The 22,090-nt window shown below is 36.8% G+C and overlaps 1 protein-coding gene across 1 annotated transcript in view; it reads right to left on the reverse strand.

Moving 5' to 3' along the window:
• Positions 1–1,256: 1,256 nt before the first annotated feature.
• nufip2 (nuclear FMR1 interacting protein 2) overlaps positions 1,257–22,090 on the reverse strand; it is a 59,625-nt gene continuing 38,791 nt past the window's right edge. The window contains exons 3-4 of the mRNA XM_028806580.2: positions 8,509–8,541; positions 1,257–6,981 (exon numbers count right to left, since the gene is read on the reverse strand). Coding sequence (XP_028662413.1) covers positions 6,929–6,981; positions 8,509–8,541 — 86 coding nt within the window. The 3' untranslated portion in view covers positions 1,257–6,928. The remainder of the gene's footprint in view (positions 6,982–8,508; positions 8,542–22,090) is intronic.

A 22,090-nucleotide genomic window follows, 5' to 3' on the forward strand; every position in this document is an offset into this window, starting at 1 on the left:
ACATCATGAGAAAATGAGATGCAATCCTGTCAACATGGACCAGAAACTCAAAGGATTGTTTCTTGTGCAAGCTATGTTATGAAGAACTGAGACTGTTTTGGAAGCAAAAGTAGGCCCTACCCAGTATTAGTATCGTGGCCCTAATAAAAATTGCTCAGTGAGTGTATTTCACAATTGTGGAACAGATTACGTGCAGCCTTTTGTAGCATTTTATTTTTTTTAAAGCCACGAGGGTAAGGATTAGGGATCTGAAATATTTTTCTTTCAACCAAGTAAAAGTTTAATTCAGTAACTAAACTAAAGCCAAAGTGAAATAAGAAAATGGCCTTTTCATACATGGCAGACAATAATTTAATATGGCCAGGAGTTAGAAGGCATAAAGAAAGCACCATTTACTACTGGAAAATTAGTACACACTACTAGAGTGGTCCAAAGGAACAGAACCTTCACAGACCTTGTTAAAGCACAAGGTGGTAGTTACTGTATTCGTCAGTCTAATGAGCTTGAATACAGCAGTGGATTACACAGCCGTCTATAATGGGACACAAATTCTGTGATTTGAAAATTCTTGGAGGATGTTATTTGTTTGGCAAGATTCTAAATTCAGCATTATAGTTAAAACTGGCATCTTTGTGACATAAAAGCAGGTTGGGCACTTACACATGACAAGGGGAGAAAGCCAAAATGATCAAAAGAAAGGCTTACGAAAACAAGCAAGCAGGCACAAGTCAGGTCTGACATTTCACACCTATCCCTACACTTGTTCTTCTCTCAGTCTGAAGAAGCACTAAGTGGAGACGGCTCCTTTTCACTCAGAGCGATGAGCTCCTTAATCCTCTATGCGAAACAATGTACAATTACAACACATTCAGAATTTCTGTTGCAAGAACACAATCTTGCTTAGGTTGTCAGGTTGAAGCAGCAACTCAAATATTAAACGCAGTTGCAGAGAAGAACCAGGAAATAAAAATGACATAACCGCAGATTCTTTGCTAGGCCTCTAAATGAATGAGACATTGTGCATAAGTGACAAACTTACCTTTTTCTTAAAATGTGCCCATGCTTTGCTTGAATCCAGTTCTTGTAAATTACTGTTGTGTAAAAATGAACATAAAACCCAAACATGACCATATCTCCATGAAAAAGGTAGCAAGCTGTTGTTTGGCACTGCATGATGAAACAGGAACATGAAAAACTGGATTTTACTTTTCTTAAAGATCCCAGCTAACAATAATGATCCAAACACACAAGAAAAATGAAACATTTTAAAATTTATTAAGACCAAATATTGCATTTGACTAAACTTTAGAGACATTTTTAAAACCCCATAAAATAATTCACAGCTGGGGTCTTTTTCAGGTCAGTCTGAACCAAATATTGCAGGGTAAATACTGCCTGAGGGGCCCATGAGAATATAATCAGGTTTATTAAAAAGACAAAGCAGTATTTTAGATAAAGATTTAATTTTAAACGAGTTAAACTAAGCTGTTACATTTCACCTGTATTAAGTTAATTAATTCTGAATAATTAAGCAGTCTTCGGCTCCATGACAACATTGATTAAATTTAGGGTTGAAGTCCAAAAGAACACCAACTCCACAACAGTGAAAAGGTTTTTCACACTCTGATGTCTTTGTGGTTTCACTTTCAGCCACTTGATTTAGTCAATATGGCTGACTGAACAGTTTAAGCAAGACAGAAAGTACGACATCAATGATCGTCTATTGAGACATGACGACAATATTGAAGTCGCTGACAGAGGCAGTCACACTCCTCTCCTAGGCTGCCACAGACAGATAACTTACTTATATTAAACTTTAAGTGGAAACAGTTGGGAGGCATAATTTGTCCTAAAGCTTACATTTGATCAACCATAGGAGTACGGCCCCCAATAATTTTTCAAGCACATAACAATGAACTTAAACTGTGGGGTGACTGTGATGAAGTATCTAGTTAAATGAAATAATTATAGAAACCTGTCAGGGCCATTACCTATAGCTCCATGCACATTGAAGTACAACAACATCAGTTTTTACTTTGGTGGAGCTTTCAATGACCAATTAACTGGATGATCAATATAATTACTGTTTAACCCCATGATCTATATATGTGGAGGAATAGAAAAGATAATATTGCATGAGCAGGTTAAAATGAAAATATGCCAAAAGTACTAGTAGATGACGGGTAGATTAGCCACACACTGCTCCTTGACAAATTTATGGCACACACATCAAAATCAGAAAAGACAAAGGTCATGACAGGCATATAACAGCTCTATTTGGACATGCCAAAACAACCTTCTATTTACTGGACTTGAATTATACATACAGTACTTGTGTATGGCCTCTGTATCCAAATTACTTTTATATAGTCATTAGCAACCTTAACTAGATGTGATGTCTGCTTGTAATAATAGAATTAGAGTAAACCGTGTAACCACTTGGACTAGCATCTTTAATTGCACGCATCGTTGAATTAAAACTGTGGACACAAAAAAAAAAAACAAAACAAAAAAAAAACCACCACACACACACACAATTAAATGAAATAGCCTCTTACTTCAGAACATTACTGGTCACAACACGGATGTCTGCCAGCTAAAAGTGTTTTCAGTTAATATATTGGATTAGAAAAAGCACCACCATATTTACTTCAAGTTTTTGCCATTTGAAGTGTATACTGTGACTGCACATGCCTGATGTGAGTGAACTCAGTTACACTAAAGTTTTTCTGTTTGTTTTGTACCACTCCTCCTCATTCACTGTCTAATCATACAAGCAATTCACTTAAGTGTCCTTGTTGTCAACACCCAATAATGACATCTGACTTTAACAGAATCATCCCAAGTAACATCCCATACCAATTGTTTTGCCAATTATTTTTAAAAGCAGGCTAAAACATTCACATTTTAATTTTTACAAATTTATAAAACTAAAAAGAATATACATTACTGTTAAATAAGTGCTTGCTAGATGAATTGTATAAGGATCCTTTTTTATAATGGGGAGGACCAAGATAAAGAAATCAATACTTGAATTGTCTAAAATAGCAATTACATTTTACCCCTCCAGAGCTTCACTTATTTATACAAGTCCCATTTTAATTTTTGAAGATGTAATATGAAAGATCACTTGATAGGCATTCTAAAACACTGTTTCCTCCGTGTTAGACATGCTATTATTCAGTACTCTGAAGAGTTTTGTCATAAAGTGCTCCCACCATTTGTTAACCGCTTAGTTTGTAAATTTAATTTGTGAAAGAATAATTTCAACTGTACACACCTTGACATCTATAGTAGGGGACAACTGCACAAGCTTGGTGGCTTCTGGTTGCTGAAACAACACCAGGAGGTACAATATACATACCAACTATTCCCCCAGCTCACAACATGCAAGTACTAAACTGAAGATAGCGTACACTTATAATTACAGCAATTGCCATGGACAAGCCATCACTACTGGAACAAACACTGTGCCTTGAAACTACAGTAATTATAACTGTGCTAGAAGTGCACACACCCCTGCCCTACTACTTTATTAATCAATCAAGTGGTGGTATTAAAGATCTAGCAAGTAGAAATGGAAATGGAGACCACCATTGCCATCCATCCATACAGTACAGAAAGTGAAAATTCTGGTTACCCACCTGACCCAATAAATTTGAGATTACTGTTAATACAGGTCATGCACGTAAACTGATGTGTGCAAAGGTCTCCAAGAAAACGAGAAACCAAAAGGTGTCAAATGTTAGGAAGAACACATTTTTTTTTACTTGTGGTTTTTTTAAAACCAGACTGAGCAATATTCTTGTTTTTGCTGGCAACACAGGGGACAGTATATATTGGTCTCTTCTTTAAAAGAATGAATTTCCTAAATCACCTGAGTGACTGATAAGCAGAAATGTGGATCTTTAACAGCCACAAACAAGCAGTCTGCTTGACTGGGCAATTTTAGAATCACTACACTCTGCAAAATAAAGTGCAAATTCATTTTTTTAGCTCAATATACTCAAAAGACATTAAACCCAGTATACACCAAGCATGAACAATTTGGTATATTACTGCAATGATTTTAAAGTCCAAAAAGACTATTTACTATGCTGTGGGGCCAAACTTCATAAAGACAAAGAAATTTACTACAATATGATGACTGTGGAATAGAATGGTTTCACTAAAAGGTTTACTATTCTGAAATATTTAGATTTTGAAGAAAAAAAAACCTCACGTGTAGTGTACAAATAGCCTAAATATATTAAAGTTTATCAGCATTACCATCTAACATGGGAGCGGAGAAGAAACGTTTTTAAAAAATTAAAAATGTAATTTCTGAAAATGCTAGTTGTGAGATTGTCAGCACAGCCACAATTAACAGCTCTAATATGACCGTATGAAGCTTTATGCATGTCACACATGAGGGAAGCTAACTAAAGTATAAACTGAGACATCCAATAACTCCAGACCATTCTATGAGTATTGAGCACACTACCATGTATAATCTCCCTTAAACACATTTAATCATAGTTAAAGAATACTTCAGGATTCTTGGAAAGAGAAAAATGTAGCATACAAGATAAAGCAAGTAATGCTGAATATTTTAATATAAATGCAGAATGACCTCTGTGACTCAAAAGTTATTATGCAGGAACGTCCTAATATATGAAGAGGTGCTGTACAGAATTGGTAGTTTAGTGTTATTCTCTGGTTTACACAATATATCTTTGAATAAAATTTGCTGAATTTCCATAATGAAGATATCTTGCTTAGAAATATCTTTGGTAGTTAGCAACTTTAAAAAATATTATCCATGACACTAACTAGAAATTGGGTGGATGGTGTAGAAAATGTGAATACATAGTGATATACTGCCTTTTGGGAGGCCATTAAGAAGTTTATATCAAGTAAAAATGTGCAAATATTTATTCTATTAATATTAACCATCTGTTTTTGATCTTTTTTTTTTTTTTTTTTAAACTTACAACTAGGAAGAAAAGCCAGACCTATGGCATTTTTATGAATCCTTTAAAACAAGTCTGCTGCACACACACAAGTTTTGACCTACTCACGAGTAAGAACAGTAATATAACCTCTGAAAATCCTAGAGTCCAGAATGATCAAAAGACAAATGAAACCTCCATTTGGCGTGCAAGCACTCGATTTTTGTTCCCTTCCAATGCAGTCTGCAGAGTACTGCCAAAAGATTCTATTTTTGCTTCAGCAGATATTGATAAAACTATGAATTTAGAATGGGGCAAAACATTCACACTATAAATAAAATCCAAGGGTATCATCATCAGTGTTCACTCAAAACAATGTTGGGAATAAATCACTTTGTAGACTGCCTTAATATCCTTGCTATATCTGTGTAATAAGTGATGCTTACACATAAATTTGCAGGTTAAAAGTGCACATACGTAAGAACAAACCTCCAAATAATTTATGCAAATATATACACCGTCACACTATCACAGATATTACTCTTCCCACCTCCTGTAAAATTAACACTGAGGTTGCCAACTCTGTGCCTATTGAACATTCCCCCAAAAAATGAAAAAAACAAAACAAAAAAAAAAAAACCCTAATCGTTTAGCTAGCATTCTGAATACTTTTAAGAACATACACATCAGTGACACATGGAACAAAGAAAGGTCAGCGCCAGACAATTTAAAGAAATAAAGCTGTAGTGTCCAAAATGAATTTTTTTTTTTTTTTAGATTTAACCATGCTCATCTCAGTTATCTAGGATTCTCCTATCAAACTGTTTAAAACACATGAAAGGCCAGTTTTAGGGGATGACTAGACTGGCCATCATAAAATATAAGACTTTTGTTGTCCACCTGCTACATTAATGCAAGCCTAGAATAAATGATGCTTTTCATTTTAACAGCTGTTGTTGAATTCTTTACTATGTGATATGCTTCAAAATGCATATGGTAAGAGTATTGATAATGGTCAACTTAAAAGAAAAATAATTGTTGCACATTCCACTGTACACAGACAGAGTTAATGTTGCCAAGTGTGAACTACTAAGTGTGAACTCCAAGGCAAGACACACATAGTAAATTGATTTACTTCTCCCATACATCAAGTCACATGGAGTTCCATGGCAGAATTTTATTTTGTATGGGTAAACTTGATTTCATGGAAAGAATGATGCCAAATCAAAATAATATTGTACTCTACTAAGAAATGTGAACATTTAGATTTTTTAGCTACACTCTGATTCTATATTCATATAGCCCCACACTGAAATAATTTCATCTACATTTGGTGCAAAGATGGCCAATTCCTAGAATATATCTAAAAACAATTTTCAAGGCATTTTGCTAACTGATTCCCATTTTTATAATTCTATGCATTTGTGTTTAAACATTATATTTTATATATATATATATATATATATATATATATATATATATATATATATATATATATATATATAAATTCCAAATTCTAAAATTGCAAAAAAAAAAAAAAAACCCAACAAGTCTCTGAACAATTTGTCCAGTGAAAACTAACTTTGTGACACTATAGGCAGATGCAAGTTTCACGTCAAGATTGAAAATGGGTCATCTGTTACTTTTTATAGCCCAAAGACAGAAATGTTTCAGAACCAAGTCTTTAATTCTTGCAACTGAGAATTTGTTTGGAGTCTTAATACCATTTGAAGTATTGGAGGTCATATTTAAAATCTGTCTTCTGGCTCTGTCAGCAATAGGAAACAAGTTATACAAAATTTGTTTTCAGGCTTGTTTTCTCCTTCCCGCCTTTTCACTTCTCTACTGCAATTCTTGTTGACAGCTTCACACCAATGGTATTCTTCTGTTCCAAGCGACGGTTATCTATAAAGGCGGTGCAGCAATAATCATCCAGCATAGCTGTATTGCTGTAGCAGAAAATGAAAACCGTAGAGCAACTGCTGGCGGTACTAATTTCATTGATCAGGTCGATCCATGGCTTCATCATAAATGACTATTCGTTTGGGATCTGCAAGGAATAAATCAACAAAAATACATTTTTATTACAGAGGTTACATGCTAAATACACATCTTTTTCTGTCACACAAGACAAGTCAATAAATGCATAATTTATTTCAAATTCCTCTTTAGAGCGAAACTGCTCAATTTTTCACACTTCTAGGTTTATATTAAATGTATGTGTCTTTGAAAAAACAAAAAAAGTAATTTCAACATAAAAAAAAAACACAAAACATTTTAGTACCTGATAATTTAATCTAATTCTCATTCTAGCTTGGTACAAATAGAAAAATATGAAATAATGGAAACTGAAAAACAGCACCCAGAAGGAATCCAGTTTGGAATACTGTATTACAATATAGTAAAGATAGAGGGCAAATGATGTTGTGCTCAAAGTCCCAAGATCAGTGGTACACCCTACGATGATAAAGAGTACTTTACGCCACACCACTGCCTTCAGAAGATGGTAGATACTGTGTTTCAGAAAAGTAATCTGTGTAACCAAATGTCATACAGTGCTCTTTAAAGTGTTTTTCATAACTGGCAGTGGTCACCCTCGGTGAATCAAGCGCAATCGTCAAAGCTGTCGGAGGTGGTATGAAGGGGATCAGATGAATGAAATTTGTTTCAAAAGGGGTGAACGCCTTTAATTAAATCTACTTGAATAGCAAAGTGTCAATAAGCATTTTGAGAGATAAGAGGCACTTCTTTGTTAATTACATTAATCTGTAATACATTTGATATTTGCTAAAAAACTTAAGCTTAAAAAGTAAAATACAAATACATTATACTGGTATCTACCAAAACCATCAAAATCTACAGTTAGTTCATAAGGATCTTTGGCCATAATGCCCATTTCTTTGAGCTGTACACAAGAAAGCAGCACACCAAACCATGGAATATATGACCTTCACAGTCTGTTTTGATAATGGTCTCATCAGAATATGAGGACTTCTTTCCATTCAATCTGTAATGCCATCAACAAACCCTGGAGTTTAGACAAAAGTGTATTGGTGTACTGCAAGTACTGAATTTTGCAGAAACATTTGCAATGGTAAATTGGTCTATGAATCACACAACTTTGAAGGATAATGTGCAAACATACAGATTTACAACTGAACTATGCTGTACCAATGAATATGGCTTATCTTACAGCATGCACCACTTCCCAGCTAGCTTTACATGACTATGTTTGCTACTGGTAAAACCCGGGAAGGGCTCCTTGCCATGCATGTGACTACTTTTTCATCCCCTTCTGGTATTGAGTATTACATTCAGGCTACTGGCCTACAAGTACATTACCAAAGTAGGTCTGCCTGATAATGTACATATTAGAATAAAGTTTTACATGATTAAAATAAAGCTTTGGATGTAATTCATAATTGCCTTAAATTTAGGTGTCTTTCATCAGAACAAAGTTCACATTTCAAATTACAACTGAATTATACCAATTAACTTATTTATTTGAATTACACCAGTTAACTGTTTTATTACGTATTTGAATATACTATAAAAGTAGCAGGAAAATTTGACTCACCTTGTTTTTGCAAATTTAAAATAAGTCCCATTTCTGAAAAACAACAGAAATATTTTATTTTTTCAGCTTGAGACAATGCTTTTATTAAATGAAAAAATCCACATTATACTAATTTATTCAAGATAGATGACCTGTTGTCCATGAAACACCTCTGCTGAACAGGGCACTAACTACTTAAAGAAAAAAAAAAAAGGGGGAGCTGGATGTAAGTAACCAAGCAAGCAGCTACAACGATCTAGGCAAAATGCACAAAATTTTGGCCACCTTAATTTAATAAAAAAAAACAAAAAAAAAAAACCTGTTAACAAACTACACAGTAAAAATGGAAAAGCATGGAAGATATGCTGCACGTTTTCTTTTAATATGTTATAGTCAGTATTATCATTTAACATAACTACTGCTTACTCTTCTAATTTCCGTTTTGAAAGTCACATGTGGCCAGTCCCGACAGCCTCAGTATCAATACTCATTAACATATTATAGATCATTTGTCCATTATCTATTCCTCAAAATCTAACAAAACTTTTCTTGATAATAAAAAAGCACAATATCCTCTTTCCTTCATGTTGATAACAACAGAGGAGGAGCCCATCACTGAGGGAATTAAATTACTACTTGCAAAAGCATTCTCTTTGCCTGTAAGAAGTCCCTGCTATTTTTACAAGTATCTAGCTTTTCAATTCTTTCCATGATAATTATTCAGCATAGGAATGCCACGATACCAAAATGTTTGTATTTGATGCTAATGCAGGTAAAATTGTACAATACTTGATACCCATTCAATACCACTACAAAAACAAATCCCATTCAACTGCTTTTTTATTAAATGTACCTCCTTTATTCAGTCGAACAATACAGTGCCCTTTTCTGTTGCAGAATATAAAATACGAGGGTCGTTCACAGTTTCCGCACTTTTATATTTTCATTGGAAACGGTGATGTCAGGAGGTGTAGTAATTGGTCATGTCAGAGTATCATGTGACTAGTTTAATCTGGCAAGCCAGCTGCCCTTGCAGTTTAGTACAAGAGTTGTCACCCTGTGGTGAAGATGGCTGCAAAACTTATAAATTGCACCAGAAGAACAGCCTTCTGTCATATGCTTTTTGTGGGCAGAAGGTATGTTGGGAGCACAAATTCATCTCTGCATGTGCGCTCAGTATGGGGATAAAGTTCTTTCTTGCAGAGTAGTCTATATATGGATTGAAATGTTCGAAAATGACAGTACTAGTGTGACGGATGCACAGCGCTCCGGAAGTCCAGCTACAGCCACAACCACGAGGAATGAAGAAAGAACCCTGATGTGAAAGCAGTGGTGCATTAGTGGCTACGTAATCAACCAAAAACATTTTTTGCTGATGGCATTAAAAAGTTGGTACGACGCTAGGAAAATTGCATCATAAAGGAAGGTGACTATGTAGAAATGTGATGTCATTTGTTTTTGAAATTCTTAAAAGTTTAAAAAAAAAAAAAGAATACAGAAACTTTTTGAACGTCCCTCGTATATAAATACTAAAAGTAACAGTAGCTTAAATATTATATCTAAATCATACAAACATACATATTATAAAACAGCATGTAGTCACTCCTACCATTCAAGTATCACATATGTGCTTTTATTATGTGTCACAATTTAGGGGTTATATTCATGAACATTAACTTGCATTCAAAAAAAAAAAAAAAAAAATGTCAAAACTTAGTATTTACATATTTATATTCAGTAAAAGTATGCCCTTTTCCAATTACAGTGGAACCTCGGGTCACAAACGTCTCTGACCACGTACAAATCGGGTTATGACCAAAAAGTTCGTCAAACTTTTGTATCTGTTCACGACCACACACTTGGGTGACAAACAAGTCAGTTTCCCTTCCTGTTCGTATGTGCCGATGATTTCCGCACGTGTTCAGTGTCTCCCTGTGCATTCCCTGTGCAGCAAGCGAGCAAGAGGAGTTTATAAGTCTCTTGTTTATAAAGAGACTGATTCGAGCATTATTTTAACCTCGTATTTAATGAAGACTTTTCTCTATTGGATTTTAACCTCCACTTCACTTCTGTTTACAGTGATCGGTTCTTAGCGTGCATTGTTGCAATGTTACTTTTTTTGGTTGTTTATTAAATTACGGATTTTTCAAATGTTCATGTTTTTCCCTGTGCTTAAAACTCATTAAAAAAAAGTTTACAGTGAGTGGATCATAAGGCTATAGCGTGAATTCTTGCAATGTTACTTTTCTCTGTTCAAGGTTTTCTCAGTGTTATTCAATGTTTTTACATTTAGTTTACTATTACGCTGTGCATTCTATGGTATAGTTAACTATTTTTGTGCTTAAAAATGAAAAAAAAAAATATTTACATACAGTTCGTACGGTCTGTAATGGATTAATAGTATTTACATACAATCCTATGGGGGTAATTGCTTCGGGTCATGTCCAAATCGGGTTACGACCAGAGTTTTGGAACGAATTACGGTTGTGACCCGATGTTACACTATATGTGCTTCTGTTAACACAGGATATGTATTAATAGTAACACATGCTTTGTGCTTCAAAGTATTGAAATACTAAATACATTTTATTTTGGAATATCCTAAGGAGCAACTCATTTCACTATCTGTGTAAACAAGCAGAACAGCCGATTTGATTGAAACATGCCTCGATTTTAACTTGCTACAACTGCTATTAGTACTCTCACTGTGTAGTTTCTCCCCACATCATACAGTCCTAAAAGTCTAATTATGGATGCACACAAAATTTTCCTTGCAACTCTAAACTCTATATGCCAGTTAGAAAATGAATGGATACACGAATGGATACTTTGATGGCCATCTGTGAACATGCTCACTGTAATTACAGAACAAAGCCTTTATTGGGCCTGCCTAGGCACACTGTATTAAAAACAGATCAATCTCACCATCATTTCATCTCTTCTTACATATTTGACATACAAGTTACACAATTACAACAAACATCTGATCGACCACATCAATTGCTCCCAAAACACGCATTAATCTATTTCTGACCTAACTCCATAATGGGATAAAAATGTAAATAACATGGCATGTGTTCAGCCTGTGTATATTTAAAAAAAAATTACATTTAAACTTTTTATATTTTTTTTTCCTCAAAACACACTAATGCAGTGTTGTCACATCACCACTGTGCTCCATGCATAACTTTTACTCATTTTTCTCATGTAATATTGTGTTTTCTGAAGTAACTTGTCTGCTTGCAGTTATGCATAAATGCTGCTCTGACTTTCAATATCACCAGTACTGTAAAAAAGCTACTACCATTATGTTTTTAGAATTGTCATATTGACTTCATACTGAAGTACTGGTTCTTGAGACATCACTAATTCAGTACAAGATCCTCCATTTCAGTTATGTCCTCAGTGAAGTATTAGAAAACATTCCTTTTCATGAAATTAATGGGACACATTCTGTTTTAAATGAATAATGAGGGAAGAAACACTCGATGGGAGACATTAAAGAAAGAACAACAGACTAGGGATAGCACACAAACTAACTTTCCTGATTCAGTTCCATTTTGATTGCTGGGGTGTTACAATGCTTGCTTTATTAAGATGTACTGTATTATAAATTAGAAAATGACTAATTAGCACATCACCCTGTTTTTTTATTTTTTTTGATACACTCTTTAAACTAGAGGACCCAAAATTGTTTCTATACAGTACTTTGTAAATTAATCTTTCAGAAAGGCATTTACATTTCCCATGCTTTAAAAGAGCTGTGCATACCAATAAAGTTAACTAAAATATGAAACCCATCTTAAATGCTACAAAAGCAGGGCAGAGTGGTGGCTCTGAGGCTAAGGATCTGCGCTGGTATCCAAAAGGTTGCCGGTTCGAATCCCCGTCACTGCAAAAAGAGATCCTACCCTGCTGGGCCCCTTGAGCAAGGCCCTTAACCTGTAATTGCTCCAGGGGCGCTGTACAATGGCTGACCCTGCGCTCTGACCCCAAGGGGTATGCGAAAACTAACAAATTTCTAATACAAGAAATTGTATAAGGCGAAATAAAGAACAAAAACAAAAAAGTGTTCAAAGACACTCGAAAGACATGCAAGCATCTTTTTCATTTTTTGGAGCTATTCCCATTTTTTTTTTTCACATAATTTAAAACATTTGAATATTCAAACTTCACCCTGGAAATTTCATTAAGACAGTTGGCCTCAGTTGTAATGCCATCAGTTAATCAGAAATGCTATGTAACTATATTATATATATGTATATATATATATATATATATATATATATATATATATATATATATATATATATATATATATATATATATTACACACACACACAAACAGCTCCATAAATATTTAGACAGAGACAACTTTTTTCTAATTTTGGTTCTGTACATTACCACAATGAATTTTAAATGAAACAACTCAACTAAAGCATTTTTTTTAACACGATCTGAAGAGGCACAGTACTGAAGGAGTCTGGTCTTCGTCTCATGTCACTAGATAGCATCAATGTCTCGCAACCATATAGCAAGACAGGAAGCACCAGGACTCTAAAGATAGTTTGATTCCTGACTATGATCACATTGTTTTCAGATAAAAATTGCACCCGATGATCCTTTAGCTACTTTTGCCCTTGTGGCCTGCCGGTTCACCTATTATTTCCATTCACAAATTCAACTTTAGCCAGGGCCAAAACTGATTGAATAGGACATTGGTCCATGCTAGAGCGTGCCCTTAGACACACCCATACTCACTTACACTAGACAAAAAATTAACATAAGTTGGGCGGGGGGAAGAAATCAGAGTTACTAGTGAAAAACCCATAAGGCACAGGAAGAATGTTCAGCCCTGACAAAGACAGTGATTGAGCTGGGATGTAGCCCCAAATTCATAGAAATTGTAAGGTAGCACCAATAAACAGTGTTTCTGTTTTGAAGATTCTTTAGAAGTGTACCTCCAAGCTGGAGATGTGTCAGGCCACTGTGGCAAATTAATCACAGGTCAGAAGATAAACATAAAACAAGTAGCAGTCTGTCTGTTGAATATGTCAATTTTTAAATACTACAACTATCAATAAATATTCCCCCATAAGAGATCACATGAAATTGCACCATCTGCAAGTAATAATGTTAGCTTTTTATGGTCAGTTAGACACAAATGTTTCAATATGGATGGCATTCATTTTGTTGCATTACTTTACATGTCACTTGCCTAGAATTTTACTGTATGTTTACACTCTGCAATAAGAAATAAAGGATTATTGTACATTACTAAAAGCTGAGGTGGTTTGATTCATAAAGAGTTTGAAATAAAACACTTAGCTAGTTTTTAGAATGACAATACATGTAGACAGTGATATTTGAAAGTCTATTGATGCAGCGGGTGCTGGGAAATGGAGATCTGACCTCTAAAATGTTTGCCAGAAGTACTGTTTGACCATTATTATTATTATTAATAATCGGTTCTCTTTATTAGTGTACAACATCACTGATAAAAACTTTCAGGAATAATAAAAATGATTGCGTTTTTATTTATGGTATTTTTCATGTGTGTAAAAAGTGAGAATATAAGTTTTAAAATTTAACTGTTTATATGATTCTCTACTAATCAACAAGACTGTAGGTATGGCTCCAACAGTACCTTTCCTTACCTTTCTCTGTGGGTCTGGGTTATGGCTATTAGAGTTATGAAGTAAACCAGCAACTCTCATGTTAAGAAACAGTGTATTATAACAAAAGGTACAAACATACAGTTAGGTCCATAAATATTTGGACAGAGACAACTGTTTTCTAATTTTGGTTTTGTACATTACCACAATGCATTTTAAATGAAACAATGATGCAGCTGAAGTGCAGACTTTCAGCTTTAATTCAGTGGGGTGAACAAAACGATTGCATAAAAATGGGCAGGTGTAGGCAAGTCCTTCATTATGTCATTATCAATTAAGCAGATAAAAGGCCTGGAGTTGATTTGAGGTGTGGTGCTTGCATGTGGAAGATTTTGCTGTGAACAGACAACATGCGGTCAAAGGAGCTCTCCATGCAGGTGAAAGAAGCCATCCTTAAGCTGTGAAAACAGAAAAAAACCCATCCGAGAAATTGCTACAATATTACGAGTGGCAAAATCTACAGTTTGGTACATCCTGAGAAAGAAAGCAAGCACTGGTAAACTCAGCAACGTAAAAAGACCTGGACGTCCATGGAAGACAGCAGTGGTGGATGATCGCAGAATCATTTCCATGGTGAAGAGAAACCCCTTCACAACATCCAAACCAAGTGAACAACACTCTCCAGGGGGTAGGCGTGTCGATATCCAAGTCTACCATAAAGAGAAGACTGCATGAAAGTAAATACAGAGGGTGCACTGCAAGGTGCAGGCCACTAATAAGCCTCAAGAGTAGAAAGGCTAGATTGGACTTTGCTAAAGAACATCTAAAAAAGCCAGCACAGTTCTGGAAAAACATTCTTTGGACAGATGAAACCAAGATCAACCTCTACCAGAATGATGGCAAGAAAAAAGTATGGAGAAGGCGTGAAACAGCTCATTATCCAAAGCATACCACATCATCTGTAAAACACGGTGGAGGCAGTGTGATGGCTTGGGCGTGCATGGCTGCCCGTGGCACTGGGACACTAGTGTTTATTGATGATGTGATGCAAGACAGAAGCAGCCGAATGAATTCTGAGGTGTTCAGAGACATACTGTCTGCTCAAATCCAGCTAAATGCAGTCAAATTGATTGGGCGGTGTTTCATGATACAGATGGACAATGACCCAAAACATACAGCCAAAGCAACCCAGGAGTTTATTAAAGCAAAGAAGTGGAAAATTCTTGAATGGCCAAGTCAGTCATCTGATCTTAACCCAAATGAGCATGCATTTCACTTGTTGAAGACTAAACTTCGAACAGAAAGGCCCACAAACAAACAGCAACTGAAAGCCGTTGAAGTAAACAGCATTAAAAAGAACGAAACCCATCATCTGGTGATGTCAAGACTTCAGGCTGTCATTGCCAGCAAAGGGTTTTCAACCAAGTATTAGAAATGAACATTTTGAACTGTAACACCCGGGGAAATAAGACTATTGATTTACTGTATGCAAATGTTAAAGACGCATACAGCGCCACCCCGCTGCCTGTGCTTGGGAAAGCAGATCATAACCTGGTTCTGCTTCAGCCTCACTACAAACCATGAGTGAGGGTCCTACCTACAACCACATGCTCATTCAGGAAATGGTCCCCTGAGGCAGAGAAGGCTCTGAGAGAATGCTTTGGAACTACAGACTGGGATATCCTGCAGGGATCACATAGTGAGAACATTGAGGAGGTTGTTGACTGCACTACTGACTACATCAACTTCTGTATGGACATTGTAGTTCAGGTAAGAACTGTATATTGCTATGCTAACAACAAGCCATGGATTACAAGTGACATCAAGGGCCTTTTGAACCAGAAGAAAAGGGCTTTTAAAGGCGGTGATCAGCATGAGCTTAAGCGCATGCAGAAGGAACTCAGAGTCCAGCTCAGGGCGGCGAAGGAGCAGTACTGGAGAAAGCTGGAGCAGAAGTTGCAGAATAACAGCATGAAGGAAGTGTGGGATGGGATGAAAATTATCACTGGCTGCAGCTCGAAGCGGGGTGCCACCATCGAGAGAGACGTGAAGAGAGCAAACCAAATGAACAACTTCTTTAACAGGTTTGACCACCCTAACCCACTCTCACCACGGAGTACTGCACCCTCCACACATCCTTCTACTGATACCAGCATAGGAAAGACATCCCCACCCACAATTACAACAGCTAAGGTGAGCAGAGAGCTGAGGAGACTTCGTGCCTGCAAAGCAGCGGGTCCAAATGGAGTATCGCCACGACTGGTGAAGGTCTGTGCATCGGAGCTGGGGGTCCTCTACAGCGCATCTTCAACCTGAGCCTGGAACAGGGGAGAGTCCCGAGGCTTTGGAAAACATCTTGCATCACCCCAGTCCCAAAGGTATCACGTCCTAGTGAGCTGAATGACTTCCGGCCTGTTGCTCTAACATCACATGTGATGAAGACCATGGAGAGGCTGCTGCTTCACCACCTGAGGCCACAGGTTCAACACGCCCTCGACCCTCTGCAGTTTGCATATCAGGAGAAGGTGGTAGCGGAGGATGCCATCATCTATATGCTACACCGATCCCTCTCCCACTTGGACAGAGGCAGTGGTGCAGTAAGAATTATGTTTCTAGACTTCTCTAGCGCCTTTGACACAATCCAACCTCTGCTCCTTAGGGACAAGCTGACAGAGATGGGAGTAGATTCATACCTGGTGGCATGGATCGTGGACTATCTTAAAGACAGACCTCAGTATGTGCATCTCGGGAACTGCACGTCTGACATTGTGGTCAGCAACACAGGAGCGCCACAGGGGACTGTACTTTCTCCGGTCTGTTAAGCCTATATACATCAGACTTCCAATACAACTCAGAGTTCTGCCACGTGCAAAAGTTCTCTGACGACACTGCTATCGTGGGCTGCATCAGGAGTGGGCAGGAGGAGGAGTATAGGGACCTAATCAAGGACTTTGTTAAATGGTGCAACTCAAACCACCTACACCTGAACACCAGCAAAACCAAGGAGCTGGTGGTGGATTTTAGGAGGCTCAGATCCCTCATGGACCCCGTGATCATCAGAGGTGACTGTGTGCAGATGGTGCAGACCTATAAATACCTGGGAGTGCAGCTGGATGATAAATTAGACTGGACTGCCAATACTGATGCTTTGTGTAAGAAAGGACAGAGTCGGTTACACTTCCTTAGAAGACTGGCGTCCTTCAACATCTGTAATAAGATGCTGCAGATGTTCTATCAAGCGCCCTCTTCTACGCGGTAGTGTGCTGGGGAGGCAGCATTAAGAAGGATGCCTCACGCCTGGACAAACTGGTGAGGAAGGCAGGCTCTATTGTTGGCATGGAGCCTAACAGCTTGACATCTGTGGCAGAGCGACGGGCGCTCAGCCGGCTCCTATCAATTATGGAGAATCCACTGCATCCACTAAACAGTGTCATCTCCAGACAGAAGAGCAGCTTCAGCGACAGACTGCTGTCACTGTCCTGCTCCACTGACAGACTGAGAAGATCGTTCCTCCCCCAAACTATGCGATTCTTCAATTCTACCTGGGGGTGGGGGTGGTAAATGTTAACATTATACAAAGTTATTGTCTGTTTTTACCTGCATTGTTATCAATCTTTAATTTAATATTGTTTTTTGTATCAGTATGCTGCTGCTGACTTGGGATTAATAAAGTGTCTATTTTATTTCCAGTTATTTAATATATCCAATTTTTTTTGAGCCCCTGAAATGAAGGGATTGTGTTAAACAATGCTTTAGTCGCCTCACATTTTTAATGCAATTGTTTTGTTCACCCCACTAAATTAAAGCTGGAAGTCTGCACTTCAACTGCATCCGAGTTGTTTCATTTAAAATTCATTGTGGTAATGTACAGAACCAAAATTACAAAAAAGTTGTCTCTGTCCAAACATGTATGGACCTAACTGTATATTATATATTTATTTATTTGTTGTTTTTTTTTTTTATCATAAGCTTAAATTATTTGCAGGCAGTGTGGTGTAATGGTTAAGGCTTTGGACCTCGGACCTTCAAAACCTGAAGCTGTGGCTTCAAATCTTGCTATTGACACTGTGTACACTATGAGAACTCATTTCATCTGCCTGTGCTCCAATTGTAAAAACAAATTAAATGTAACCGATTGTATCTCAAATATTATAAGTCACCTTGGATAAAGGCAATCAATCAAATAATAATAATAAAGTGATATTTAGGTCACTGGAGCTGCTTACTTACAATTCCACATGAGTAAAACATTCCTACATTTCTAGTGACGTTCCAATGGATTAAATAAGTTCTCATGTTGTCTGCTCTCTTGCATTATTAAAATATGTGAATTGCATACACATGCCAAAGCATGCAATGCAGCATGTCACAGATGAGTGAATCTGCTTTTATCAAAGACACCAAGATGTCAAGCCACATATTGTGAAAGGTCCATTATTATTGGATAGGTGAGGCTCACAGCATTCCAATGATGTATAATTGTCTATGATATGTCATTCATATTACATGTCACAGCTGTGCATAAATGGCAGGAAATAAACTGTGTGGCATCTTTAAACACTGTTACACACAAATCTTGAGTCAGATTCTGATCACAGCTTTGACTCTATAGAGACCACCAAATTTGCTAAAGGACACAATGCTACACCTGATCTATAAGTATTGCTCATAGTATAACATTGAAGCATCACAATTTTTACAATTCAAGCGCAATGGGTTCAATTAACACATCCTGACGCTGTCTGCAGTACATTCTCTGCATGTTACTTTTCTGAGCAGTGCTATTTTTAAATTTCAATTTACAGTACCTGCAACTTTACTTGGCACACCAGTGAGTACTGTTGCACTAAAACTGTTCCTCTATTAAGTTTCACATAACTCCCCACGTTGATTAAATGAAACTATCATGCTGCTCATGAAACAAATGGAAAAAAATGCCCTTTCAGCTTGTGACTTGTTCATGGTATAACACCACTCCTGCAGGGACCGATAATGCTGTGCAATATATTATACCATTTCTAATACTACTTGTTTTACCACCCCCATGCAGAAATGAGCCTGATTACAAAGGAAAAATAAAACTGAAGAGGAGGTGGAGAGATTGGTGAGAGAGATTGAAGCCAGTGTAATTAGAAATGGGATTAAAAAAAGACCACACTGAATTGTTGATGCCTTCAGTGGAAATGGAATATACTGTAAACAAGTCTCGTTCAAAACTCCGCAGTGGCCACCTGCAATCCAAAAGTGTCTGCGAAGCACTGGTTTAGGTGTATGTGTGGTGTGTGACACAAACTCCGAGGCCCTGTCCAGGGCGGTTTCCTGCCCTATGCTCACAATTGCCAGCAAAGGCACTGTCCCCAACCGCATAAACCTCCAGAGAAAGCTGGTATGAGAATGAATATATTTATTTAGTTTATTCCAGATGTGATATGCAGGAAAAAACAAACAAACACACTCAACGTCTGTGGGGCAACTACAACAGAAAGCAGGAGATGTGTGAATTGAAACACAAGAACCCCAATCTGTTATACAAAATGTAATGTTTCTTTGTGTCTACCGGTAAGCTGAAATGATTTCATAGACTGGCATGAAAAATAATGGTTTGGATGAATACGCAATTATGCACACATAGTTGTGAAATGTTTACTTGCCGATTCAGAGTGACAAAGTGTGCAAATACTCAATACACTTCAGGCATTTGCAGATTCTTTATTTCATAAGCAGTATAGCTGTTTAATTTTGGGTTAGATAGATAGATAGATAGATAGATAGATAGATAGATAGATAGATAGATAGATAGATAGATAGATAGATAGATAGATAGATAGATAGATAGATAGATAGATAGATAGATAGATAGATAGATAGATAGATAGATAGATAGATAGATAGATAGATAGATAGATAGATAGATAGATAGATAGATAGATAGATAGATAGATAGATAGATAGATAGATAGATAGATAGATAGATAGATAGATAGATAGATAGATAGATAGATAGATAGATAGATAGATAGATAGATAGATAGATAGATAGATAGATAGATAGATAGATAGATAGATAGATAGATAGATAGATAGATAGATAGATAGATAGATAGATAGATAGATAGATAGATAGATAGATAGATAGATAGATAGGATCAATAATGCCAAAAAACCCTTTGGGAATAAGTAGCTAAAGGCTGTCATTTAAAATTGGACAAGTCAGGAACTTTCTGAAATTGTTATTGGCTGATGATATAAATTAAAATTTTTGACCACAAGCACAGATGCCATTTAGAAAAAAACAAATGATGCATTTCAAGAGTAACCACCTTTTCAATCTAAGCATAAATTGGACCTATCATACTTTGGGGCTATGAGGCAACTAGTGGAATAGAAAATGCTGTGTGAGCTAATGGATAAAACCAATTATTAATAAAAACTATAAACTAAACTCCCATAGTAAATGAAGATAAAATTGAAAAGAAGATATTTCCACAAGACAACAATCCAAATCATATTTTAAAACCAATCACAAAGTAGATACAGGAAGGAAACATTAAGGATTGGAGTTAAGGGATGGCATCCTTTGTTCCAAGATTATCTGAGCTGGAGGTTCTGCAGAGGAAAGTGAAAAAAAAAAAAAAAAAAAATCCAAAGCAAGGAGAAACATTTGGATGCTTTAATATTTGTCAAAGAAGTGCTACTAATGTCAAATTATTGAAAAAAATTAGGCTTGAATATTTATATTAAAAATGGCTATGCATTTCAATAAATTCTAATATTGGCAAAAAAAATCTGGGTGGCATATTGGTCAGGGCAAGATTTTTTATCCAATTTCTAAATAAAATTAACATGCAAAAGTCAGCATCATGATGTTAACTACTTTGAGTTTTGGTAACTTCTGACAGTTAAAATCCACAAAGTCTCCACCAGTTTTTCCAAGCATGGCATGACTGTGTGTTGGTGATGACTGATAAGTGCAAGGACCAGAAAGGCAAAAATTTAAAACTGGCAGTGATAGCTTTGTTGTTTCAAAATGGTTTTGTGTTATCGGAAATGACTGTGCAAGTAGTACAATATGTAAAATGTAAACATAAAATGTGTTGAATGCATATAAAGAGGCTATTTAGGAATGTGCAGCGCCTGAAATGTGCTCTCGGCTCTTGCAAAAAGGACCTCTGCTAAGCAAAGTTCCATAAGATGTTCACAGTTTCAATTAGGGATGCACCGATACCACTTTTTTGGAAAACGAGTACGAGTACTTGCATTTCAGTACTCGCCGATACCGAGTACTTAATAAAAACATGATTTAAATTTACAGGTAACAGCTTTAGTCATATAACTTAACAAAAAAAAACAAGAAACTCTCGTCTATCCACTGGGAGGTTAGGCTAATTAGCGACACGGGGCTAACACTGCTTGTCCAAATATCCGTGGTGAAACTAAACGCAGAGGAGGCTTGCAGTAGGCTGTGAATATGTTTTTTCACGGAGTCGTGTAGTTTAGGCAGCTCCGTGTCAGTCATGTAGCGGCGGCTTGGGACATCATATCTGGGCTCCAGAACATGGAGGAGAGTGGCTGGTCACTCAATGCAATGTACTCGATAATTGCCTGTGTTATTTTCACAGCACGTGGATTGTCTCTGGACATTTTCTCTCGTCTTGCAAGAGTTTGCTGCAGCGTGGGTTGTGTTGGTTTAGAAGCGTGGGTAAACTCTTTGTACTCGTTGTCGTGTTGGGATTTTGGGTGCTTGATTAAATTACTTGTGTTAAATGCGCTACCTTTTGAGCCTCCTCTGGACAATTTCGCGGAGCACAATTTGCAGTCCGCCTTTGTTTTGTCGTCTTCATTCACTTTGAAATAGTTCCACACGGCTGACATCTCTCACCTCGCCTTCTCCCTGCTCTGAGCTGCAGCCTGGGGGCGGGCACTCGGCGCCTGTGATTAACCCCTTACACGCCGCTCAAACATAGACATTTCTCAGACCGTGGTATCGG

Source organism: Erpetoichthys calabaricus, chromosome 8 (assembly GCF_900747795.2).
Source record: "Erpetoichthys calabaricus chromosome 8, fErpCal1.3, whole genome shotgun sequence".
In the NCBI taxonomy this organism is placed as follows: domain Eukaryota; kingdom Metazoa; phylum Chordata; class Cladistia; order Polypteriformes; family Polypteridae; genus Erpetoichthys; species Erpetoichthys calabaricus.